The sequence below is a fragment of the Diceros bicornis genome, chromosome 19, assembly GCF_020826845.1.
Source record: "Diceros bicornis minor isolate mBicDic1 chromosome 19, mDicBic1.mat.cur, whole genome shotgun sequence".
Taxonomy (NCBI): domain Eukaryota; kingdom Metazoa; phylum Chordata; class Mammalia; order Perissodactyla; family Rhinocerotidae; genus Diceros; species Diceros bicornis.
The window spans coordinates 46,456,537-46,479,914 of NC_080758.1; the positions used below are offsets into that span (position 1 = coordinate 46,456,537).

General features: G+C 46.0%; 1 protein-coding gene across 5 annotated transcripts in view; it reads left to right on the forward strand.

Annotated features, from left to right (window-relative positions):
* Nucleotides 1-23,378, forward strand: part of RIN2 (Ras and Rab interactor 2) — a 214,399-nt gene that overhangs the window by 170,144 nt on the left and 20,877 nt on the right. For 4 of the 5 annotated variants that reach the window (XM_058563310.1, XM_058563312.1, XM_058563313.1 and 1 more), the window contains 5 exons: nt 2,196-2,388; nt 5,539-5,650; nt 8,538-8,610; nt 14,624-14,715; nt 18,009-19,175. In XM_058563310.1, the coding sequence (XP_058419293.1) occupies nt 2,196-2,388; nt 5,539-5,650; nt 8,538-8,610; nt 14,624-14,715; nt 18,009-19,175 (1,637 nt within the window). Of the gene's footprint in view, nt 1-2,195; nt 2,389-4,306; nt 4,417-5,538; nt 5,651-8,537; nt 8,611-14,623; nt 14,716-18,008; nt 19,176-23,378 lie in introns of those variants that run through there. The other variant, XM_058563314.1, reaches the window with a different exon arrangement.

Here is a 23,378-nt window from a genome sequence, read left to right on the forward strand (position 1 = left end):
TCTTAGCGCTGCAAAGATTCACTTCAAAATACCCAGAGGCTCTGGAATGGCATTTGCAGAATGAGAAACTTCTCTTTTTTGGCACAGACTCTCCCATCTGGAAACTTGTAGCAGAGGCAAAGGGAAACTTAGAGGGGCCAGCCCACGTGCTATCATTGTGAGTGTTATTACTGAGTCTGCACACCCAAAAATGATGACCTTCGGTTGGCATCTTCTGTATTCAGTCCGACTTCTTAGGAGTGGAGCGGCCCACGCGGAAATCGCACACCTCGTTTATCCACTCGCACCTTATATTCAGCTTCATCCTTTGTCTTCCTCAATGTTGAAGACCTTATCCAGGCCACACTTTTGGGTTTAGATGTTTGAAGACCATGCTTACCCCAACCTAAACTTGGACCTTGGGACATGAATGGTCGGGTCTGATGTTCCCACTGGCTGCTCCAGGACCAGTGTTGATGACCAGCTCCTTGAAAGCCATGGAAAGTGGTTGGAATTTCTACCCTCTCACTCTTACTGGAGGCATGTCCTTGCCTTGAGCAAGTTCCTCAAGCAGTCTGAGCCTCCCAGTCCTCTTTTTGTAAACTGGATTCCAAGTACCTGCCTTTCAGGGCCGTTGTGAGAAGGAAATGAGAGAATGTTTGCAAAGGGCCTGGTAGACGGTAGACACCACATAGATAGAAGCTATCCTGTGCTCATGATCTTACCTGTTACATGCAAAGTTGGATGAACACCAGAACTCTTGAATATCTAGCTCTGACTAGCTATTTATAGCTGGTAAATGGCTATAAATAGCTATAAATCATAGCTATTTATAACTCTGGACAGCTCAATAACTTCTTGGGCCTCAGTTTCCTCCTTTGTAAAATGGGGATTAAATACTCAATAACAGGATTAGTGTTGGTGCCAAAGGTGACGATGGAAGTCAATATATTTTTTTATTAAAATTTCATTCACATGTCATACAATTCAAACTTTAAAGTGTACAGTTCAGTGGTTTTCAGTATATTCACAAAGTTGTACAACCATCAGCACATCTCATTCCAGAACACTTTCATTACCTCAAAAAGAAACTTCATACTCATTAGCAATCACTGCCCATCTTACCCCCCTCCCCAGTCCCAGGCAGCCACTAATCTTCCTGTCTCTACATTTTTGTCTAATCTAGATATTTCATATAATTGGAATCATACAATGTTGTGTCTGGCTTCTTTCACTTAGCATGATGTCCTCGAGGTTCATCCATTTTGTAGCATGGATCAGTACTTCATGAAAATAATGAAAATACTATTCATTCCAAATACCACTCATTTAATCCAAAAATTCCATTGTATGGATATACCACATTTTATTTACCCATTCATTAATTGATGGAACTTTGGGCTATTTCCACTTCATGGCGATTATGAATAATGTTAATATGATTTTATGAATTGCACGGCACCATTCAACTATGAGGTTTTATTATAAGTATTAGTAATAAAAATGCCTAGATGGGGCCAGCCCCGTGGCTTAGTGGTTAAGTGCGTGCGCTCCGCTGCTGGCCGCCTGGGTTCGGATCCCGGGCGTGCACGGACACACCGCTTCTCCGGCCATGCTGAGGCCGCGTCCCACATACAGCAACTAGGAGGATGTGCAGCTATGACATACAACAATCTACTGGGTTTTTGGAGGGAAAAAAAAAAAATGCCTAGATGTGTGAAAAGAAATTAAATCCCATTCATTTGCATACAAAATGAATGTGCCTGAGTGTGAATGTGAATGTTTTGTCTTTGCTTTTAGAGTGTGCCATGGTCATGCTTATGATATATATGCTACTGAGATTTAGGACCTCGTTACCACAGGGACTTTAGCATTTACAGTTCTATGCTCCAAGTAAGAAATGTGCAATGCCAGAGACAGACTAAACAGCATTTAGGATGTTTAGAACCTTGAAAACTGGGTTAGAAGTAGAAAGTTGGGTCTGTTGAGTGTTGTTGAGTACTGTTGAGTACTCTGTTTAATATTAGAGATGGAAGGAAATATAACGTGGTGTCTGCCCTCAGAAAGCTTTCAGTCTGGGGGGCAAGACAACGAGGTGGGATGACAAGCTTGGCTATGTGCTATGATAGGTCTAGCTTATGAGGTTGTAGGGTGGTATCCTTGTTAGGGAAATTGTGCTGCAGACGTTTGACCCCTGCCAATTCTCTTTCTCCTAGCATGGTAAGACACAAGGACGATGGCTATTCCGAGGAAAAGGATGTGAAGCCCTGCCCCCGGGACTCTGGCTATGACAGCCTCTCCAACAGGCTCAGCATTTTGGACCGGCTTCTCCACACCCACCCCATATGGCTGCAGCTGAGTCTGAGTGAGGAGGAGGCAGCAGAAGTCCTACAGTCCCAGCCTCCGGGGGTAAGACTCAGAGCCACAGGGAAACAGGTTGAGGCAGGCAGGGCTGCTGCTTTCTTAAAGAGAAAGACTTGGAGTTACAGAAAGTTCTCTCAGCCTGTTCCCACTGTGTACCTGGGTTGCAATGCAGGGAAATTCTGGCAAGTATGGAGGCAGCTCCAAGGAAAAGAGCCCGTCACAATTTGTCTTTCTGTCTTCATCTGCTTGGTTATCCTGGGAGGTTCGGGGCTCAGCAGGATAACAGGGCATCTGGTAATGAGGAGGGGCTGCTGGCCAAAGGCCCTGGGCCTGACTTCTTGCGACTCAACATTGAGCATGAGGCTGGTTGTGGGGTCCTCAGTTCCCCCTGCTGTTTTCCTTTCATTCTGAGCCTGGGAACCCTGCCGGGGCCCAGCTCTCCAGCTTGAGACCCAGCCTTCAAAAGTGCTATGTCCACAGACTTGTCTTCTGTGACTACTGATATAATCCTCTTTTCCTTGGGCTTTCTCAGTGGCTTTCTACATGGATCAAAGTCCAATTCGGTTTCTTCAGCTACTGCTACCCAAGACCAGTCTCTTAATCGAGACCACTTCATGACTCTATAGAAGTTCCTCAAAAATTATTATTCAATGAGTGATATATCCTGTGCTGTCCAACGTGGTAGCCACTTGCTCCATGTGGCTATTTAAATTTACATTAATTAAATAAAATTAAATTAAAAATCTGATTCCTCAAAGTTCTATTGGACAGTGCTTGTGTACAGTGTCTCTTTCCAAAAAAAGGATAAATACAAGAAATTACAGATAAAATAAGACTTGAAACAACACTACAATAAATAGTAACTAAGAAATATATGGAGAGGCAAGGACAAAATTCCATTAGTAGCTGGCTGAGGAATTTCGTAACATTTGAGCACAAAAATAAACTTCTGAGTTTCCTATCAGTCGGAGCCTGTCTGTTATCACGTTTTGACTTATAAGTAAGTGAGTCTTTGTTTCTCATATGACAGAAACAGACAGCACTGACACCTCTGTTGGAACATGCTCAGGGTGACAGGCGCAGTATTTGATCATCTTTGTGAGGAATTCCTTGACTAGCATGCCAAGTGGTTGCCTCTAGTTTGGGTCTGTATGATGAGGACCCCAGTTTTTGGAAGTTGAGTTGTCTGCTCCTGCATTTCTGCAAAAAACCTGAAGAGGGACATTGTCCTGTTGCTAGGCAACAGTTCCCTTCCCTGCCCGCCTTCCCTCCTGGTGCCGGCATGTCCGTTCCTGCTGAGACCGGGTGGGGAACAAGTCAGGCGGGATGTTCTCTCTGTCCACCTGCTTGATCCCTGAACAGGACTGTCCTGACGGGATGGGTAGGCTGAGGGCAGGGTGAGGACAGGAGCAACATGGATCAGAAGCGGCCAAGATGCACCAGGAGGAGCAAGAACGCTGAAGAGAAGGAAAAGCAGGTGTGAGAGGAAGGGAGATTTGAAAGCCCAGCCGTGGTGGCATGGGTCTGGCGTGCCACTACCCTTAATCATTCTATAAGCTAAGACATGGGTCTGCAAACTGTTTCTGTACAGAGCCAGAGTGTAAATATTTTTGGCTTTGTGGGTCATACAGTCTTTGTCAGGTCTACTCACCTCGGCTTTGTAGTGCAGTTGCAGCCATCGACAGTATACCTAAATGAATGAGCATGGCTTTGTTATAATAAAGCTTTATTTACAAAAATAGGTGGCAGGACGGATTTGGTCTGCAGGCCATACTTTCCTGACCCCTGATCCAAGGCTGCACACATGCAGGAAATAAGCCTAGAGGTTGTGCTCTGCTCTCCCTGTCCCCCATGGCTCAAGGAGAGCCCCATGGCATAAGGGAATGATACTTCTTTTCCACCAACCAACAGCTGCCTCCCAGCAGTGCTTTGGGCTTTTACTCATCAGATAGTACATAGGAAGCATCTGCTTCAGTTTTAGGGTGTCCCAGAGGCATCGACTCCCAGAACTGGCTACTAGATGAATCTCATGGCTGCCTCCCCAAGAGTGCTGGGAAAAAAGAGAACTCAAAGGTATCTCTGTTTTACTCCTTACCAGACACCCAATTCCAACAACCCCCAACCCTCCCAAAAATAGTTAGGAGCTATTGACTGGACATACAGAGAGAAGTGAAGATTAGGTGCAAAAAATAAAGAACAGTAGGGAGTGGAGAGTACCGTGTCCAAATGTAGAGGAAAGAGGAGGAGTAAAGAAACAGGACAGGATAGGCTGCTTGGAGAAGGGTCATGTACTACAGAAGGGAACAGAACTCAGCCAGGCCACCACACTGCACACTCCAGGGAGCACCATTTGATTGGTGGTCCAGGTAAATGGCGCCCCCTGGAGTTGTGCAATGCAGAGCAGTCCATGGCATACTTGCCTCTTCAGCAACAAAGGCCAGAATGGTGTCCTGAGATCTGCACTGGGAGTTGGGCTGGTTTAAAGCACGTGTCTGAAGACGATAGAACCTGGAGGGAATTGTTGGAAAGTGAGGTCAGTCAGGAGTAAATGGACTGCCAGCCTCAGTGTTGCCTATGGCGAACCTCAGAGCACACCTACCCACCTCCCGAACAGAGCAGCCATTCTCGGGCTCCAGCAGATTGTTGCCATGTCTGGTCTTGCCATATCATCCCACTTTCCAAGAGAAGTTGGAAATTCACATTTTAATGTGAAAAACAAAAATTTCTGCTTTTTCACTGTTGGCAACAAATTCAATTTTCTATCATAAATACACTCATGAGCCAAATTAGACAATGAACTCCCAATTCACCACCTATGGTTTAGGCATGTTACCTGTGTTTAGAATCTAGGTTTCATCAACCAGAATGCCCATATAAGACACTGGCTAGAGAACACGTAACGCTAGCAGTAAAACAATCACCAAACTGAAAACGCTTCTGCAGACCAAGGGAGCTCTTAGCCTCACGGAGAAGGTTCTGTCAAGGGAAAGTCGGGTTCTTTTGAGGCCAGTTATCACAGGAAGGTGTCTGGCATGCTCGCTGATCGTCCCTTTCTCAGCAGTGGACTGTCCTGTGTTGAGCCTTGCAGTTTAGCTATGAAGGGGGTTCATGGATGTTGGGTGTGTGGGAAATCATATGCCCAGGTTCCAACCTTCTCGATGTTTCATAAGCTTCAATTTCTTTTCCCTCCGCTAGATCTTCCTGGTTCGTAAATCCACCAAAATGCAGAAGAAAGTCATCTCACTTCGCCTGCCCTGTGAATTTGGAGCCCCCCTCAAGGAATTTGCCATAAAGGAAAGCACATACAGTAAGTGGTCACTGGATGGTTAGGTCCTGGTTGACTTGAGGGCCACGGGTCTCCTGAGCAAGTGGAAGTGGAAAGAGCCTGCTCTTTAAGACAGACAGACGTGGGTGTAAGTCCTGGTCCTGTCACTTACTTATTTAATGACTGGGCAGGTAACCTCTTCTAAGAGCCTTGGTTTTCTTATCTGTATAATGGGGTGATAGTAACCTCAGAGAGTTGTTAACAGTTTAGTTAAACAGCCTGTGTGCAAAGTGTGCAGACTACTGCTTGGCATAGGGCAGGGGCCTAATAGAGGTTGCCTTCCTCGCCCCTTCCCAGTTAAGTAGAGCATGGATTTGGTTCCCAGGTTTGCTGATGACTAAGCTGCAGGGCAAGCTGCAGCGATCAAGCCTTTTAATGGGCTCTAATGCTAAAACATGTGTGTGCACATCTTCCTGAATAATTCTTGAGCAGACATGTTCCCTCCAGGCAGTCACTGTTCAGTCTTCTACAAAATGGAGCTAATCAGAGGCAGAATCCAGCCCTTTGAAAAAATTAACTGGCTGAAATTTTAAAGGGAGAGTAGTGTTCAATAGCGTTGGTTTTCTTTCTGCTCTTCCTTGGTCATTGGAAATGTGAAGTCTTGGGAGGATAAGTTTTAAATAAAAAATGGAACACACAGTTCTGATGTACTGCCAGCCCCCAAGAAAGGATCAGAAGACAGATCTGCACTCCAAAGGGGAAGGCTCCATCAAAATCACAGGTTAGCAAGCTGAGGTGTGAAGGCCGAGAGAGGTGAATATGGAAGCCCATCGACTGTCTCAATAGCAAGACTGAAAGCAGGGTTCTCATTTGCTTCTTGATTTGGACCTAAGCAAGCCTCAGTCCCTGCATTTGAAGAAATTGAAGGTATTGAGATCAGTTGACGGGCAGATATGGATTATGCTCAGCCCGGAGTTCCTAGTGTCACTGAGCCAAATGGCCTTTCACTGAGTCTACAGGAGACGTTTCCAGCAGAAGTGAAAGCTGCCAGCCTCTTTGTGAGCAGCCTCAGGCTCACCTGTACACTCGGGTCCTGTGATGTGTTTCTTCTAGCTCTCACAAGGTCGCTGATGCCAGGGAACAACTTTCACGTGCAAAGACACACGAGCATTTACTTGAACGTGGTGAATGATTCGCACCACTTTATTTACATTAGGAGGTCATCAGAAAATAGAGTTCAAACCCACTGTTTTAAAAATAGTGAGTTAAATATTAAGTGAAAAAAGGCAGTGCTGAGTTTGGCTTTTGAAAGTCTGCTAGACAAGAAGTGATAGATCTAACTGGTTTTCAAATCCCTTCTAATATCCAGAGTTAACCATGATAAGACAGGCTGGAAGCCCCTTCCTTCCCCTCCTACAGTAAGTTCAGTTAGTGTTTGTACTTGAAAGCTTTCTTAGTGTTCATCTTAGGTCCTTCCTGGCTGAAGGTTTTCCCTCCCTATTTTGTCAAGACCTCTATCACTTCCCTGTTCCTTTCCAGGGGAATTAAAGTGGTTGAAAGAGCTAATCTGAGCAAAGCATTAACCTGGCTATTACTAGTCACCACAGGCCTTGGTCCTACCATGATGGCCCCTTCCCAGCCAGGGCCTGTCTTCCCTACAAAATGAGGTGGATTGAGAGAGGAAGGACTTACTATAAAAACATATAGATATTTTGTCATAACATCTGGACAGTGTGGTTTAATGTGGTATTTATATACCACCTCATATTTGTATAGACTTCTTTTACATAAATTACTCCATTTTTTAAAATTTCAGTTCCCACTACTGCCCCTCTGGGAGACAAGGAAAGTATTACTGTCCATTTTACAGATGAGAAAACCATGGCTTAAAGAAATTAACCTGCCCCAAATGGGTTTCCTTCTACTTAACTCACTAAATTGTGATGCACACGTGTGTGTGTGTTTTTATTTGCGTGTGTGTGTGTCTATCATGGTATATGTGTGGAGGCACAGATGTGTTTTGGAGTGCTACGGAAATACTAAATAAGCAAAATAATATAACATAAGCAAATAACAAGCAAAATAAATGAGGATATGCAATGTTACAAAAGGGAGAAAAACTCATCTGATTGAGGAAATCTTCACAAAGCTGAGGATATGTGGAATGTTTGTGGAAGAATGACTACAGGAATGACATTTCAGCCAGGATGGCATGAGGAGGGACTGGCAAATACATGAGTATTTGAAGTCAAACCACTCACTCTTCCACCATTTGGAAGATGTGCAAAATGGCACACCACCTTGCCAGAACATCTCTTCTCGTTAGGAAGCTTGTGCACTTGGCAGTGGCCGTGGTGGGTGGGGGCACCCTAAGTAAATGGGTTTTAGAATCTTTCATACTGAATTTAACCAAAAGCTGATTACTGGGAACCTTGTGTTATCCTCCGAACTTTGTGCTCCCTCTGCCTTGTGTCTTTGCCAGACGTGGCCTGTTTTGGCAAAGATGACTGTGACCCAGGAGGTCCATCCTAGGAAAGTCTACGGCAGTAGGGGCCTTGGTGTTGCCTAAGCCCCGCCATGTGCTGATGGCGTCTCACTCCAGCCAGACTGGCCCCTTGACCCCCGCCCAACTTTGTGTTCTAAAGTTTAAAAAAAGGTAGTTGTGCAATTTGAGTCTGCGCTGGTCTGTTTACCAAGCACTGGAGCATGTGCTCAGAATGAGTCAGGGGCTGAACTTCTGGGCCATCGACTCTTTACTGGCCTGTTTCTGGCTGACATACATCCTCCTCAGCTGGTTTGGATAAGCCGCACAGTAGTTTGAGAGCACAGAGATGGCCCTGCGCATGCAGCACACAGCATTGGAGGGCCTTTCTTTTCCCAGGACGCACTCGGGAACACTCAGCTGCTTTCCGAAATCTCTCTTTTCCAGCCTTTTCCTTGGAAGGCTCAGGAATCAGTTTTGCGGATTTATTCCGGCTCATTGCTTTCTACTGCATCAGCAGGTAAGGCCTCTTCATCTCTTATGATCTCAAGCACCTGCTTGATGTGTGTGCAACATAATCAGCCTTGAGGTTTCTTGATTGCAGCAGGGCGGAGGGATCTGGGAGGCTTGCTGCCTATTAGATGTCCCTGGAAGGATTGGCAACTGAATTAAAATGGTCACCAAGTCCCCTGGGCCAGGCTTAAGATCAAAACAAACTACCCTGACCTCTCCAAGTGTAAAACCTCACTAATATGATTATGTCTTCAAGCTGCTCCCATGGCTCCTTTCACACAGACCCATCAAGCATGGGAAACACGCAGGCATGCACACACACGCACTCACAGAAAGCGACCAGTGATGCAAACCTGTAACATTTAGTTTTATTTATTCATTTATTTTTTCCCCCAAAGCCCCAGTAGATAGTTGTATGTCATAGCTGCACATCCTTCTAGTTGCTGTATGTGGGACGCGGCCTCGGCATGGCCGGAGAAGCGGTGCGTCGGCACGCGCCCGGGATCTGAACCCGGGCCGCCAGCAGCGGAGCGCGCGCACTTAACCGCTAAGCCATGGGGCCGGCCCAAACCTGTAACATTTAAAGGTCCTTGATAATGTTTCTGAAACTCTTCAAGGGATGCAGTTAATTCTAGAAATTTGGGTTCCTTGATCCAGCCCATAAATCTTGCATCACTGCCCTTCAGGCCCGCTGGGTGCCCATGTCCTTTTCATAACTAAAGCAACTATTTCAACCCACATGAATTTAAGCCAAAATCACTATGTTAACAAGCGTCGGGAGGGTGCGAGTTGTGGAAGGCTTTTTTCTTTTCTTTCTAGCCGTAACAGTTTTTCAAAGTGTGTTCCGTCAGTGATTAAGAATCAACCCTTTACTGCGGAGACAGACAGTGGCTCCTCGTAGGGAGTGGAGCAGTGGGCCTCCTGTGCTTTCCTGGGTCTGTTGCAGCTGATGGAGCGGGATGGGCGCGGTTACTAGGGTTGTGTTCGAAGATCACTGCTCACAGCCTGTGATCACACTCTGAGGCTGAGAAGCTTGTTTGGGATTGGTTTATTTTATATTAATTTAAGAGTCAAGTTATTTCTCAAAGACTGAGTTAGACGTTCATCGTACCTGTTGGAGTAGACCCTTTCGAGGGCAGGCACTAAGCTGTTTACTCCTGGAAGACCCCAGGCCAGTGGAAGCCACACAATCAGCGGCCAGAGGGCGGGGAGGCGTTTTCTAAGGAGGAATCTAGTGCTGCTTACCAGCAGGAAGAAAATGAGGGGCTTCACCTAGAATGGGAACAGGGCCCTGTGAGTACCCCCTAGGGGATGCCACCTGCCACGGTGTGGGCAGCACCCCTGGCCTGCATGAGGCAAGTGCTGTCCAAAGAGAGGAGGCTGGTGCAGAAGACCCCCTGGCTCCGGGGGTCCACACCTGGTCTGGTTTGAGGCCGACCAGTCTCTGGGAGTGAATTTCAACACTGACATGACAGTCAGAGGTGACGATGGCCAATGTTTACTCTTCAGAGTTTGCTTGTTGATGATTGTGCTGTTGTTGTGAAAGATTGTTACACCTATAAAACAGTATTTGGCAGCAGCGCACAAAAGATACCATCGCTTCCCTCAGTGTTCCTCATAGACTGGAATACCTGCTGTCCAGGGCTGTTTGATGATTGAAGGAGATAAAGGACATGAAAGCCTTTTGTAAACTACAAAGCTTGGTACCAAAATAAGGTGCTTCAGAAAAATCCCGATGTTGACATTTTGTGATTAGGGAGACCCCATTTTCCTATTTTTTTTTTAATGCAAAGGATCTTGATGTTTTAGTTTCTCCTTTTACATTGTATGTTACTCATTTACCTAAATCTGAGTATTTAGTAATCAGTAATTGATTTGATCCAGACTTACCAAAATATTTTTGAAATGTTCTAGTTGGTTATTAATAAATATATTCAAAGAGAGAAAGTGATTAGATTGTCAGGTCTGGTTTCACACAGAATGCATATGCACATATGCCCTAGACTAGAGAATTCATGGATCAATATGCATGTGATTTGCCACATCAGGAAGGCACACTGAAAAGTAGAGTTGAGAACACAAATTGTCATGCAAACCTTGACCACCAGTGTCTAATAGCTCTGTCAATTTGGTGTAATCAGTGTAGAGGAGAGCACTGCCTTGCAAACTTTGATGTGCACTAGAATCACCTGGAATGTTGTTAGAATGCAGATTCCGATTCCGGGGGTCTGGGGCAGCACCTGAGATTCTGCATTTCCAACAAGCTCGCAGGTGATGAGGCCGATGCTTCTGGTCCTACAGCTGCACTTTGGGTAGTGAGGGGCTAGAGGAAATAAAAATTATAATTATTAATTATTAAATATAATTACAATTTCAGGGGCTTTCTGTATCTGTGCTAGGCACCATACCTACATTATTTCTAATCGTCATGGCAACCCTGAAATTAGGATCATGGTGGAGACACTGTGGCTCGGACAAAGTGAGAAACTTGCCTACAATTCAATTCAAGTAGCAGATATTTGATTTGAACCCAGGCCTGCCTTGATGCTGAAGCCCATAATTTCCCACTATACAGTACAGCTCCACAGACCACGGAGTCCAACACACCTGGGTTCCCGTCTCCACTTCATCCCGCATTAGCGATGTGAGCAGGAGCAGGGTCCTCCCCATCGATGTCATCCTGTGCTTCTGATCCGTGGGATGGGGGACATTGTAGCTTCCTCCCAGGGGCATATAGGGGCGACACATGAATTAAAGTGCTTGGTGCAATGCAAAGTAGGTGCTCAATAAAGTTAGTCTCCTCCCCTTTAGAAATACGACATACAACGTTAAACAAGTCTAGATTATGCATGTACTAGGACTCTCGGGTGAAACGTTTATACCTAAGATGGCTTTATTTTGTCTGTTATGTAAGTTTTAGAATCAAGCCCCTTTCCTTAACAGGGAGTAGGTGAGAAGGAAGTACCCCCTTTGTGCAGGTGTGTGTGAGTGTGTGCGTGAGTGTGTGAGAGAGAGAGAAGGAGATGCTGTGTGTACCCTTGGCTGGCACAGTGGGTGGGGGGACTCACGCACAACATCTAATTTTCTCGTAGATTGAAACCTAAAACCACCCATTAGCGAATGACGGGTGTGGTTTCCTGTCATGTATGTCATTAAGAAAAACCAAAACCAGGCATGTGATGTTTAGTCTCCAGGTACTGAACTGGGCAAGGTAAAAGTTTAAAATAAACATAGCTTGGTTTTGTCATATGTGGCTTTTCCCTCAAATTGTCTAAAGAAAGTAGCTTTTAAATAAGTTGGTACAGGGCCGGCCCGGTGACTTAGCGGTTAAGTGCGCGCGCTCCACTACTGGCGGCCCGGGTTCCGATCCCGGGCGCGCACCGACGCACTGCTTCTCCGGCCATGCTGAGGCCGTGTCCCATATACAGCAACTAGAAGGACGTGCAACTATGACATACAACTATCTACTGGGGGCTTTGGGGAAAAAAAGGAGGAGGATTGGCAATAGATGTTAGCTCAGAGCTGGTCTTCCTCAGCAAAAAAACAGAGGAGGATTAGCACGGATGTTAGCTCAGGGCTGATCTCCCTCACACACACAAAAAAAAGACAAAAAAAAAAGAAGTTGGTACAGCCATAGAAACATATATTAGCATGGTGCTTTGGCGTGACAAAGTTCTGGTTCCCATTAATCTTCTTTTAAGACTCTAATCAGAGTCATGGCCTCTCCTGTTACAAATGCTGCTGTCCCCTGTGGCTCCACCCACTTTATCCAGATCAGATGCGAGGGGACAAGAAGGAGGTGCTGACAACATCTGGGGGCAGATGAGAGGGTCTCCTGGAAGCAGGAGGTGACCCAGGCTTGACACCCCAGGAAAGAGGAGCCTCCTGACTGCCAGCTCCTAGCCTTTGTATAAGCAGGGTATCAGAGCCCTTGTGACGCCCTCACATTTTACTCATGTTTTGCTCTTTTCATTGACCTTACTAATTTGTTATTCATTGTCAATAGCGTCAAGGGTTCCAGAATCCTCCCGTCATCCACATTTAATCTGATTCAGCCTAGAATGTTGCCTAATCTTACTGTAAACAACTAGTTGTTTGGTATAGTTGTTCTTTTCAGTGGAAATTTTCAGGGCATCTTGTGTAGATAAAATACAGGCATAAGCTCCAAGTTTTGTCCCTCACTTATTCCACTTCAGCCACAATGGCCTCCTTGCCATTCTTCATACATGTCAGACCCTCCCCCACCCCAGGGCCTTTGCACTTGCTGCTCCCTCTGCCTGGAAATTCTTTCCCTCATGGTTTACTCCCTGGCCACCTTTAGATCTTCAGTCAAATGCTACCTGCTCATGGGACCCTCCCTGGCCAACTCTCACACTCGAACACTATTATTTCCCTTTTGTACTTTATTTTTATCCATGGCACACATCCCTTTCTCCCATATTCTATAAACTGCATATTTGTTTATTGTCTGTTGCACTGGAATGAAGCTCCATGCAGGCGGGGACTCGTCTGTTTTATTCCCAGCACCTGGAACAGTGTCTGCCACGTCAGAGATGGCCATAACCATTTGTTGAATGAATGAATGAATTCTTTCTTTGTAAGAGCAATTCCACCACCGAAAAAACAACTCCTTTTCAGATAAATCACCATTGTTATTGAATATTCATTCATTCATTTATTCAAAACACACTTTCTCCCTGTCTGCATCAGGCAAGGCATTGTGCTGAGCCCTGTGGGGTCTTCACCAATGCTTAGAGCATGCTCCTAACCCTTGTATATGAAAATGGACAGGGGCGGCCCGGTGGCGCAAGCGGTTAAGTGCGCGTGCTCCGCTGCGGCGGCCCGGGGTTCGCCGGTTCGGATGCTGGGCGCGCACCGACGCACCACTTGTCAAGCCATGCTGTGGCGGCGTACCATATAAAGTGAAGAAAGATGGGCATGGATGTTAGCCCACGGCCAGTCTTCCTCAGGAAAAAAGAGGAGGATTGGCAGATGTTAGCTCAGGGCCGATCTTCCTCACAAAACAAAAAAACAAAAACAAAATAAATAAAGTTGAATGTTTAAAAAAAAAGAAAATGGACAAATGTTTTTTAAGTCTGCCTTTGCCCTTTCAAAGAAAGCAGGAGGTCATGGTCCATGTGTTTACCAGTGGTGACGCTATCCCCTGGCCCTGGCAGGACCCTGCTATCAGCTCAGCTCTTTCCTGTTGGGCCTGTTGGTCTGTGACGCTGCAGTGCCTGTGTTTGCCAGTCTACACATGGTGCCATGCTGCTTGGGGGCAGGGTTGTTGCATGAGGGCCTTTAGATTTGTCTTCCTACTCAAAGTGTGGTCCAGGGGCAGCAGCAGCAGCGTTGTCCGGGAGCTTGGCAGAAACGCCAAATCACCAGCCTCACCTAGACCTCCTGTGAATCAGAGTGTGCAGTATAACAAGATCCCCAGGGATTCGTGTGCACATTGCGCTACCTTAAAACACGAGGAAATTTTGTCTCCAGCACAAAGGACAGTGCACCGGCTCTGGCTGGAAGATGTCACAAGTAAAGTCAACAGATATTCATTGAGAACCTGCCGTGTGTAAGGCAATGGGATACTCAATCTTGGTTGAGGGTTACACATTGCTGCCCAGGGAGTGGAGGCCCCACATTCAGAGCATCTAGCAAATTAGTACATAATATTTTATACATATGATAGATCCACCAACATAGTTAGCGATTCGGATATTAACTCTAGACTCATTTTAGCTACCCGGGAAGGAAATTTGGTCCTGACTACAGATACTGAAACCACGTGGGCTTGTCTCTCAGCCTGTGCCAAGTGTGAGAATATGGGCAGGAATAGTATTCCTACAGCCCTATCAGCAGTAGAGATAAGTTCCCGTCATCTTTGGTATCTATAGGTATGATGTGGCATCTAGTTAGGACATTTTACATAGTTTAAGCTAAAACATCTCTCGGATGGAAATGAAAGCAAAAGATAGAAACAAGACATGTAATTACAAATATTCTCTTTTTTGAAAAATCAGGGACGTTCTGCCGTTTACCTTGAAGTTGCCTTATGCCATTTCAACAGCCAAGACTGAGGCACAGCTTGAAGAACTAGCCCAGCTGGGACTAAGTAAGTAGGTGCCCCTGCCCTGGGTCTCTGTTGAAATGAATCCATGGAGCAGAGTCAATGTTAGGCTGGCTGATGATACATCATTACATCAAGAAATAATGCCCATCTCCATGGCAAAACTTGGCCTTCAGGTCCATGAGGTCTCTGAATCACAGCTTCTGAGAGTCTCTATTAAGTCAAATGTTGAACCAACTCTCAGAGGCCGGTGCTGAGTTTGCCTGGGTAACTCCCATATCTGCACGGTGTCTCCTGTCAAGGAGTTTGAGCTACCCAAAATGCCAAGTCCCAATATTACATAAACTTCTGTAAAGTGTCAAGTGTTTCCTTTCTGTGGCATCTTGCTGGGGAAGGGCAGTGCTTGATAGAAAGGGAAATCCAGTGCAGTGCATCTCACATGCCCAGGTTTTATTCTAGAGGAACGCACGGGCATTGGCAGCACTTCTGTGCTTTGAGGAATTTGACAGCACAGGCCTCTAGAGTAACATCTGTCTCACTTCCTCTCTTATTGTTCAGTTCCGGCCCTGGTGTTCTGGGCCACATCCCTTACCCTGCCGTGCGACCTTGCTCTGGCCAGCTGGGCACTTCTTCCCTGTCCTGCCCCTTTGCCAATGCCCCTACACCCAACACCATGCTGCTGGGCAGCGGTTGACGCTGGATCAGGACACACAGCTCACCCAGTTTCACTTCTTTGTCCCATTGCCCTGGGGAATCCCTGTGGGTTTAACTTTTGCAAAAAAGTTTTCCTCCCAGATCGGAAGGGGGAAATTCTCTTAAGATTTTAGGGCTTCGGTCTTCAGATAAATTAACAACTAGGCCATGATATTTGAAGGGACGTTTGGGATTCTAAAGTGCAAGTACCAGGACTCCTAGCACCTAGGAAACTATGACACTTGACCCAGCACATAAAAAATATATGTGTTCCTCCTTTGGCATATTTTTCTCTTAATTTAAAGAACATGTTTTGAAGCGGGCGCCGTTGCCAAGGGAGCCTGCATAATTCACAGAGAAGCCTGGAGGCAGATTCAGATTCCCTTCTGAAACTTGGATTGCTTCAAAAGAATTGCCACATGTGTCTGAGGCCTGTCTGATGGGCAACTGGGAAGTAGGACTGGGACACAGAATCCTGGTAAAAATATCAAAAGTTACGCCACCTCTTGCAACTGAGTTTTACACACCTTTGGAGACGGTTTAAAATATTTCCTGAATTTAAGTTAATATAATCAACTAGATTGTAGGCCTCTTGAAGTCATGACCAGGTCTCAGTTTTCTCTGGTGACTTCTGTCCCCATAACTGCTGGTTTGGCGTGCAGTGCAGGCTTCGTGGCGGAGCTGAAGGACTGAAGTATCCTGGACAGTGCTTGTGCCCTGCAAAGATAAAGGCCAAGATAGCTTGCTCTAGTGGCCACTAACCTGAAGCAAATGAGGGCTAATTAACATATATTCAACTCGTAATTGTCAATGTGCACATTATCCATATTGTGAAGAGACAGCATTGTTTAAAATTCTGTACCTCATTTATGGGTTGGTCCAACAAATATTTCTGGAGGGTCTGCCATATGGCAGACACTATGCCCCACACCAAGGGTTCAAAGGTTAATCGTGTCCATCCCCTCACCACCCAGGTTTATAGTCTATTTGGGAGGAACACGTACATGTGAGCTCAGTGTACTGAGCCTTATGAAGTCTTACAGTGGTGGCAGGAGAAGTCTAAGGAGCACCCAAAGAACAGTTCCACCGAGCCAGACACTGGCCAATACAAATACATACAAGGTGAGCCAGTATGTAATCCACAATTGTCTAGTAGCTACATCAAAGAAAATTAAAAAGACAGGTGAAATTAATTTTTATAATCCATTTTATTCAATGTAATATATCTGAAATATTATTTCAGTATATAATCAATATAACATATTAATGAAATATTTTACATTCTTTTTTTCATACTAAGTGTTTGAAATCCAGTATATACTGTATCCTTACAGCACATCTCTATTCAGGCACTAAATTTTCATCAGAAATACATAATCTGTATTTAGATTTCATTAAATTTACAGTTGAAAAAGTAGATTCACATACTCAAGTTCTGAACCTACTTAAAAGTTTTCCAGTAACTGGATTGCGCATCAGTTTTAAATTTAAATTGATTTGCATTAAATAAAATTTAAAATTGAGTTCCTCCATCGCACTAGCTGGATTTCAAGTGCTCAATAGCCACAGGTGACTGTTGGCTCTCGTGTTGGACAGCACAGAACTAGAGGGAAGGGAAGGAAGGACAAGAGAAAGCAGGTACTCAAGTGCCAATCGCAGGCACATTGACAACACAGACAAGGCAGAGCAAGGGCTCCCAGTGTCGGCCTCTCCCAAACCCCCCGTGACCAGCCATTCTGGGCCCAGAGGAAAGAAACACATTTTAAGCAAACACAGCAAGGCAAAGCTATAGAGAGAGAATAACCAATTCCAAATGGAAATTACAACAGACAGCATTTATCACCACCACTCCCTCCCTCGATTTGTGTGGAAAACTGAGACCCATCTGTCAAAGGAGACACAGGCAGTGTAGCTGCAATGAGCAATGTGCACTACTCCAAACAGTGTTGAATATGTAGAGCCATGGTAAGGAGGTTGTAGGATTTGGGAAGGATGGGCAGCAAACCACAGAGATAAATGGTTGAACTTGCAGTTAACATTTGCATAAGTTTGCTGTCTTCTTTTTGCTGATGGGACCCGTGTATGTATTTTTCCTCCTTCTGGGGTTTTAACGCTGAACACATAAAACCCCAAGCCGATTGTGTAACATCCCCCAGGCCCAGCTGCTGGTCCTGTCCATTAAAGGGGAACTGCCAGGCCCTCTGGGGAGGCACCGCAGGAGCAGTTGATTGGAAAGGGCGGTGTTGCTTTGCGAGTGGACTCCGCTTTTGTAAAGCAAGTCAGGGGGCCCCATGGCCTTTTCCAGGCTTATAGTGTAACAATTCCAGTTCTTTTTTTCCCTCACCTGTGAAAAGGCTGGGCTGGCTTTGTATGTTGGCCAAGCCATTTCTCAAGGGCTGTGAAGGTGAAAAGCCCCTGCAGCCTTCCTATGAGCCCACAGCTGGGCCTGGCAGCATTTCTGCCCTTTCCAGTAAAGGAATGCAATTAAAGCAAAAAAAAAAGAGAAAGAGAGAAAGAACAACACCCAAGTGTAGCGCCTCCTCCAAAGACGTGCATTGTCATGCAAGTGTGCTTTTTTAATTTGTGAAGGAATGGCCCGAGTGTACTGTATTTACATTCTTGTGTTCACTGATAATGACTTTCAGATTTTTGGAGCTCTCCAGCTGACAACAAACCCCCAAACCCTCCACCTCCCCATAGGCCTCTCTCCTCAGACGGTGTTTGCCCTGCCTCGCGTCAGCTCTGCCTTATAAATGGAGTGCATTCTATAAAAACCAGGACGCCTTCGGAGCTGGAGTGCAGCCAGACCAACGGAGCCCTGTGTTTTATTAATCCTCTTTTCTTGAAAGTGCACAGCCAGGACCTCAGTGGAGGCCTGAAATGGCCCTGCACAAGGACTCCCAACGCGAATGGCACCGAGAGGCCTCGGTCCCCCCCACCCAGGCCCCCGCCACCTGCTATTAATAGTCTCCACACAAGCCCTCAGCTGTCCAGGACTGAAACCCGGGCGAGCATGCCAGAAACAGTCAACCATAACAAACATGGGAACGTAGCGCTGCTTGGAACGAAACCAGCCCCCATCCCTCCACCCCGGCTGAAGAAGCAGGCTTCTTTTCTGGAGGCGGAAGGCGGCGCGAAGACCTTGACCGGCAGCCGGCCTCGCCCCGGCCCGGAGCGGGAGCGGGAGCCCGAGCCCGAGCCCGAGCCCGAGCCGGCGCCGGGCCCAGCCGGCAGCCCAGGTGGAGCCCTGCCGGAGGAGGCCCCAGACGATTGCACAAGCGCCCGGCCCGGCGGCTCTGAATCACGGCCCCCGTGGCATGGAGGCCGGCAGAGGCTGAGCGACATGAGCATTTCCACTTCCTCCTCCGACTCGCTGGACTTCGACCGCAGCATGCCCCTGTTTGGCTACGAGGCGGACACCAACAGCAGCCTGGAGGACTACGAAGGGGAGAGCGACCAGGAGACCATGGCCCCCCCCATCAAATCCAAAAAGAAGAAGAACAGCTCCTTTGTGCTGCCCAAGCTCGTCAAGTCCCAGCTCCGCAAGATGAGCGGGGTGTTCAGCTCTTTCATGACCCCCGAGAAGCGCATGGTCAGGAGGATCGCCGAGCTGTCCCGGGACAAGTGCACCTACTTCGGCTGCCTGGTGCAGGACTACGTGAGCTTTCTGCAGGAGAACAAGGAGTGCCATGTGTCCAGCACCGACATGCTGCAGACCATCCGGCAGTTCATGACCCAGGTGAAGAACTATTTGTCTCAGAGCTCAGAGCTGGACCCCCCCATCGAGTCGCTGATCCCTGAAGACCAAATAGGTGAGTCCTTACTTTGCCTTTTTTTTAATATAAAAAATACTGTAACCTCCTAGGACAGTGCACCCTATGTTAGTTATCTGGGGTGAAGGTTTCTCCGGAGTTGGAAACAGCAGCACACTCCACCTCCTCGCCGCATTTGAATGGAAACATAGCTTCTTAAGCAGACCTCACCTTATATCTGCCCCGGCTGCTGCATGCCGGGCTTGGAAATGTTCTGGAGAGTGACTGATGAACTGCAGAATGGCTCTGTTCAGGGATAGAGTTTGCCTTCTAAGGTCTGGTTGCCCGCCTGATTTTGTGCTGTGTCTGTGTGACACAAAAGTGCATCTCTGCAGGCTGTGCATGTGTAGAAAGATATTTTTGCTGTCTTCCGAGAGGCAGGGTGGTTTGCTGTGTTTTGTGGGGGGATACACTTTTCATTGAGATATAGTGTACATTCAGAGGATGCAGAGATCACAGGTGTGCAGTTGGACGGGTTTCCACCTGTGTGACGAGCTGCCAGCTCAGTAAGCAGAACATGACCAGCATCCAGAAGTCCCCGGGACCCCTGCCCTGTCACTCTTCTCCCAAAAGAGTAGCTGCCTTGCTGGCTTCTAATCCCATAGAATTCAGTAAGAAAGACTGTTTCGGAGGAAGCAAAAAAGATGGAAAGGAGTTTATTTTGTGTACCTTTAAAATAGGTGACATAGTTTGGAGGTCACATGAAAAGTGTTTTCTCTGAAGTCCAGGGGAAATACTTTCTTTATAACCTCACTGAAGGGCTGAATTGTGAATACTTACTTCAGCCAAGGAAACATTGAATTTGGCAAGCAGTCTTTTTTCCAGGGTGAAAGTGTTGAAGGGATTTATTTATTTATTTTTAATTTCAGAAGGTTGACTCTCAAAGGCTAATTTCAGAGAACTCATTCACCAGGCAGCAGCAGCCAAAAGAGCTACCAAATGTGTCCAGGCAGTTCATAAAGCTCAACCCAGATCTCTTCTTTCTGATTGGGCCTGTTTGTCGAAAGTAGTAAACAGTGTGTGGTAGAGAGTGGGCTCTCTCTCTTTCTCCTTCCCTTCCTCTCTCTTTTTCTCCTTTAAGTGAGTTTCAGCAACTCTTTGATTTTCACACAAAAGAATCAAAGCCTTGTTTGTTTTCTTGTGGCTCAGCCGGTTTGATGGGGCGTGGTTAGAGCTGGGGTGTTGCTGAAGCGAGGGGCTGGAAGGAATGTGCCCTTGCCATGTGCCTTAGGAGTGAAAAAGGCTTCCAGGAGAAGGCGGAAGAGCCACAGAGGCCGTCTCTTTCCCCCGCCCCACCGGAGCCCACCTCCCGGGGAGACCACCTCAGACATAATATTACAAGGACCCGAACCTGCAAGGGAAGCTTCCTCTGGGGAGGCCCGGGGGAGAGGGAGGCAGTCGCTGACGTCAGCCGTGGGCTATGTGGCGGGCAGCGCCAGCCGACCCACAGAGACAGGGCTCCCGGGGAGCAAGGCCCTCCCTTCCTCGCCTGCCGGTGCTGCCCCGGGAAGCTCCCCTGCAGCTGCTTTTGAAGTGAAGTTCGGATATGGTACTTGCTCTTAGAGCGCAAGGGCTCATTTTCTAACCAATAAATATATACTTTGCTGCTCCGGAAGGATGCAGCTTTTAATTTAAAAGCTAAGGTCATAACAGAAAGGGAAGCTGACATCTGTGGAGCCTCTAATATGAGCCAGGCAGCCTGCCCAAGCGATTTCAGTGGGTCCTGGCCTCACCCCTGTGAGGCAGGCACCAGCGTCCATGGGGAGTGAAGAGAGGCACCTGGAGCCGGTTGTCCCAAGGCCTTACCAGCTAGTTACTGGCAGGTGCAGCATTGGAACTTACTTCCCTCAGATTCGAAGCTCATGTTTTTCTAACCTCACCCCTCTGCTGCTGCTTGCATTCATATTTTCTCATCAGAAATTAAGGAAAATGGAAAAAAAATAGTTTTTAATTGTGTTGTACACCTAAAACTAATACAATATAATATGTAAATTATATCTCAATAAAAAATCAATCAAAAAAATTTTTAAATAAAAAAATTAAAGGGAATTGGAATAGTAGGCCACCCCTGTGTTGGGGCAGCTCAGACTGCAGCTCTCTGTGGAGGGCATGGCCTTCCGAAGCTTTGTTATGCTTTTTTTATTGGTTTGTTTGTTTTGGTTTTTTAAACTTTTGCATTAAAGCAGATACTTCATCATACCTTTTGCTTCCCCAATGAAACTGTCATTCTGTTTTGAAAAGTACAGTGACTGCATTGACTGGGCTTTTGAAATTAAGAGGAAGGTGAGCCGGGGCAGAGGTTAACCTGAGAAACTCATCACAAGCCCAATTTCTGGGAAAGAGGGACTCTAATTATTAGAAAACCAGTCCCATTAAATGTGCAAGTTACTAGATTAGGCTTCTGACAAGAAAATGGACTCAGTCTAGTTGTCTGTGGTTTACATATTCCTAAATGAAGGGCTGTCTAGTTTACTAAGGAGTTGATAATACAGTGACTCGTAATCAAGTCAAGATTGGTATATTTGTGTAGATATTGTTCACATTTTGCAAATTCAAAAATAGAGGCCAAAATGTGTAGAGTGACTTGCAGAAGGTTATGCTGCCAGTAAATAGGGGAGTTTGGATTCAGCCCAGATCTTCTCTCTCAATTGTGTGCTCATTCCCACCATATCTCACTTCCTGGGAGGATGTAATTAACTTTGAATGTGATTCACTCTGAATGCCATCCCCAGAATCCCAAGCCTTGACTTTGTTCTGAACAGGTGTCTACTAATGCTCGTAAGGCTTTCAAGCATGCCACTTGCGGTTCTCTGCTTTAAAAACTCTAGTCTGTCCTCTCCCACAGCTTCTGAAGGAGATAGCTCTGAAGGAGGTGCAGATTTAAATTTAAATCCTAGATTTACAGAACGTCCGTCTGAAATCAAGGAAGTTGGAGGAGGCAGTTCATTGGTTTAACCCGTGTAGAATTAGAGCCATCATTCATATGTAAAAAATGACCATATGAATGAATGCATAGCATATAGGCATTTAGTATATGGAGATAGTGCTAGTCTGTCTTTTCCAGAGAGTGGTTCTTGAGTTGCATAGAGAAAAGCCAATAAAAAAACAGAATGGCTCTCACCCACTGCCACTTTATCCATATGCTCCTGTCACAACCCTTTAGGTTAGCACTTTCTAGATGATTATAAAATGATAAACAGTCAATCTCAAAAATGGAAAACTGCCATTCTAAATGTTTGTGTCCTATCATGGAGAATTTGCATTCTGTTTAGACTGATCTTTAAAGTACTTCCATCCAGAAGCCCTGCTATTTAGAGGTTCTCCAATAAATATTAGTTGATTGACATCACCTTTGCCCTCCTGGTTGGAGAATGAAGCCAATGAGGATAAGACATGGTGAGTCCCCATGTGAGCCAGCTCTGTATTGATCCCAGGGCCACATATTGTGTGTCCCTTCTGGACAGTTATCCACCCCCCTCACCACCACCCCCGCCAAAAAAAAAAACGTGGTACATGGAAAGGCAAGCAGATGCTTTAACAAAAACTGTACACAGTTTCAGGTCATACTCAAAAGCCGTGAGATCAGTAGCCTCATCGACAGAGTGAGGTAGACTCATTCTTGGAGTGTCCCGCCCTGTAAGTATAGACAGGGTGTGACATTACTCATTATTCCAACATCTGTTCCTCAGTCAGACCATTCTTGCTTCAGGCTTTTTCAACCAATGGGATAAATTAGTTCAAAATTTCTAGTAGTGAAATCTCCACTTTGCAGAACTTGTTGCATTTTGGTGGTTAGTGTTTTGACTTTATTCAAGCAAAAGAATTTTTATTTCTGATTTGACGTTAATGTTGGGAAATCTCTCTGTTTTCAAGTCTTGTTTCAAGAGAAACAAAACTTTTCCAACTCCAAAAATGTTGGTAATCCCAAATTTTCTATTTCATTCAAACTGCCCACCACAGACTATCAACAATGATACAAAAAAGCCAACTATTCATGTTCCTAAAAGTCAATAGTGAAAAACAAGACAATATTGTTTTGCTTCTTTAATTTCTTTTTTTTTTCTTTTTGTGAGGAAGATTAGCCCTGAGCTAACATCCATGCCAATCCTCCTCTTTTTGCTGAGGAAGATTGGCCCTGGGCTGACATCTGTGCCCATCTTCCTCTGCTTTATATGGGACGCTGCCACAGCATGGACTGACAAG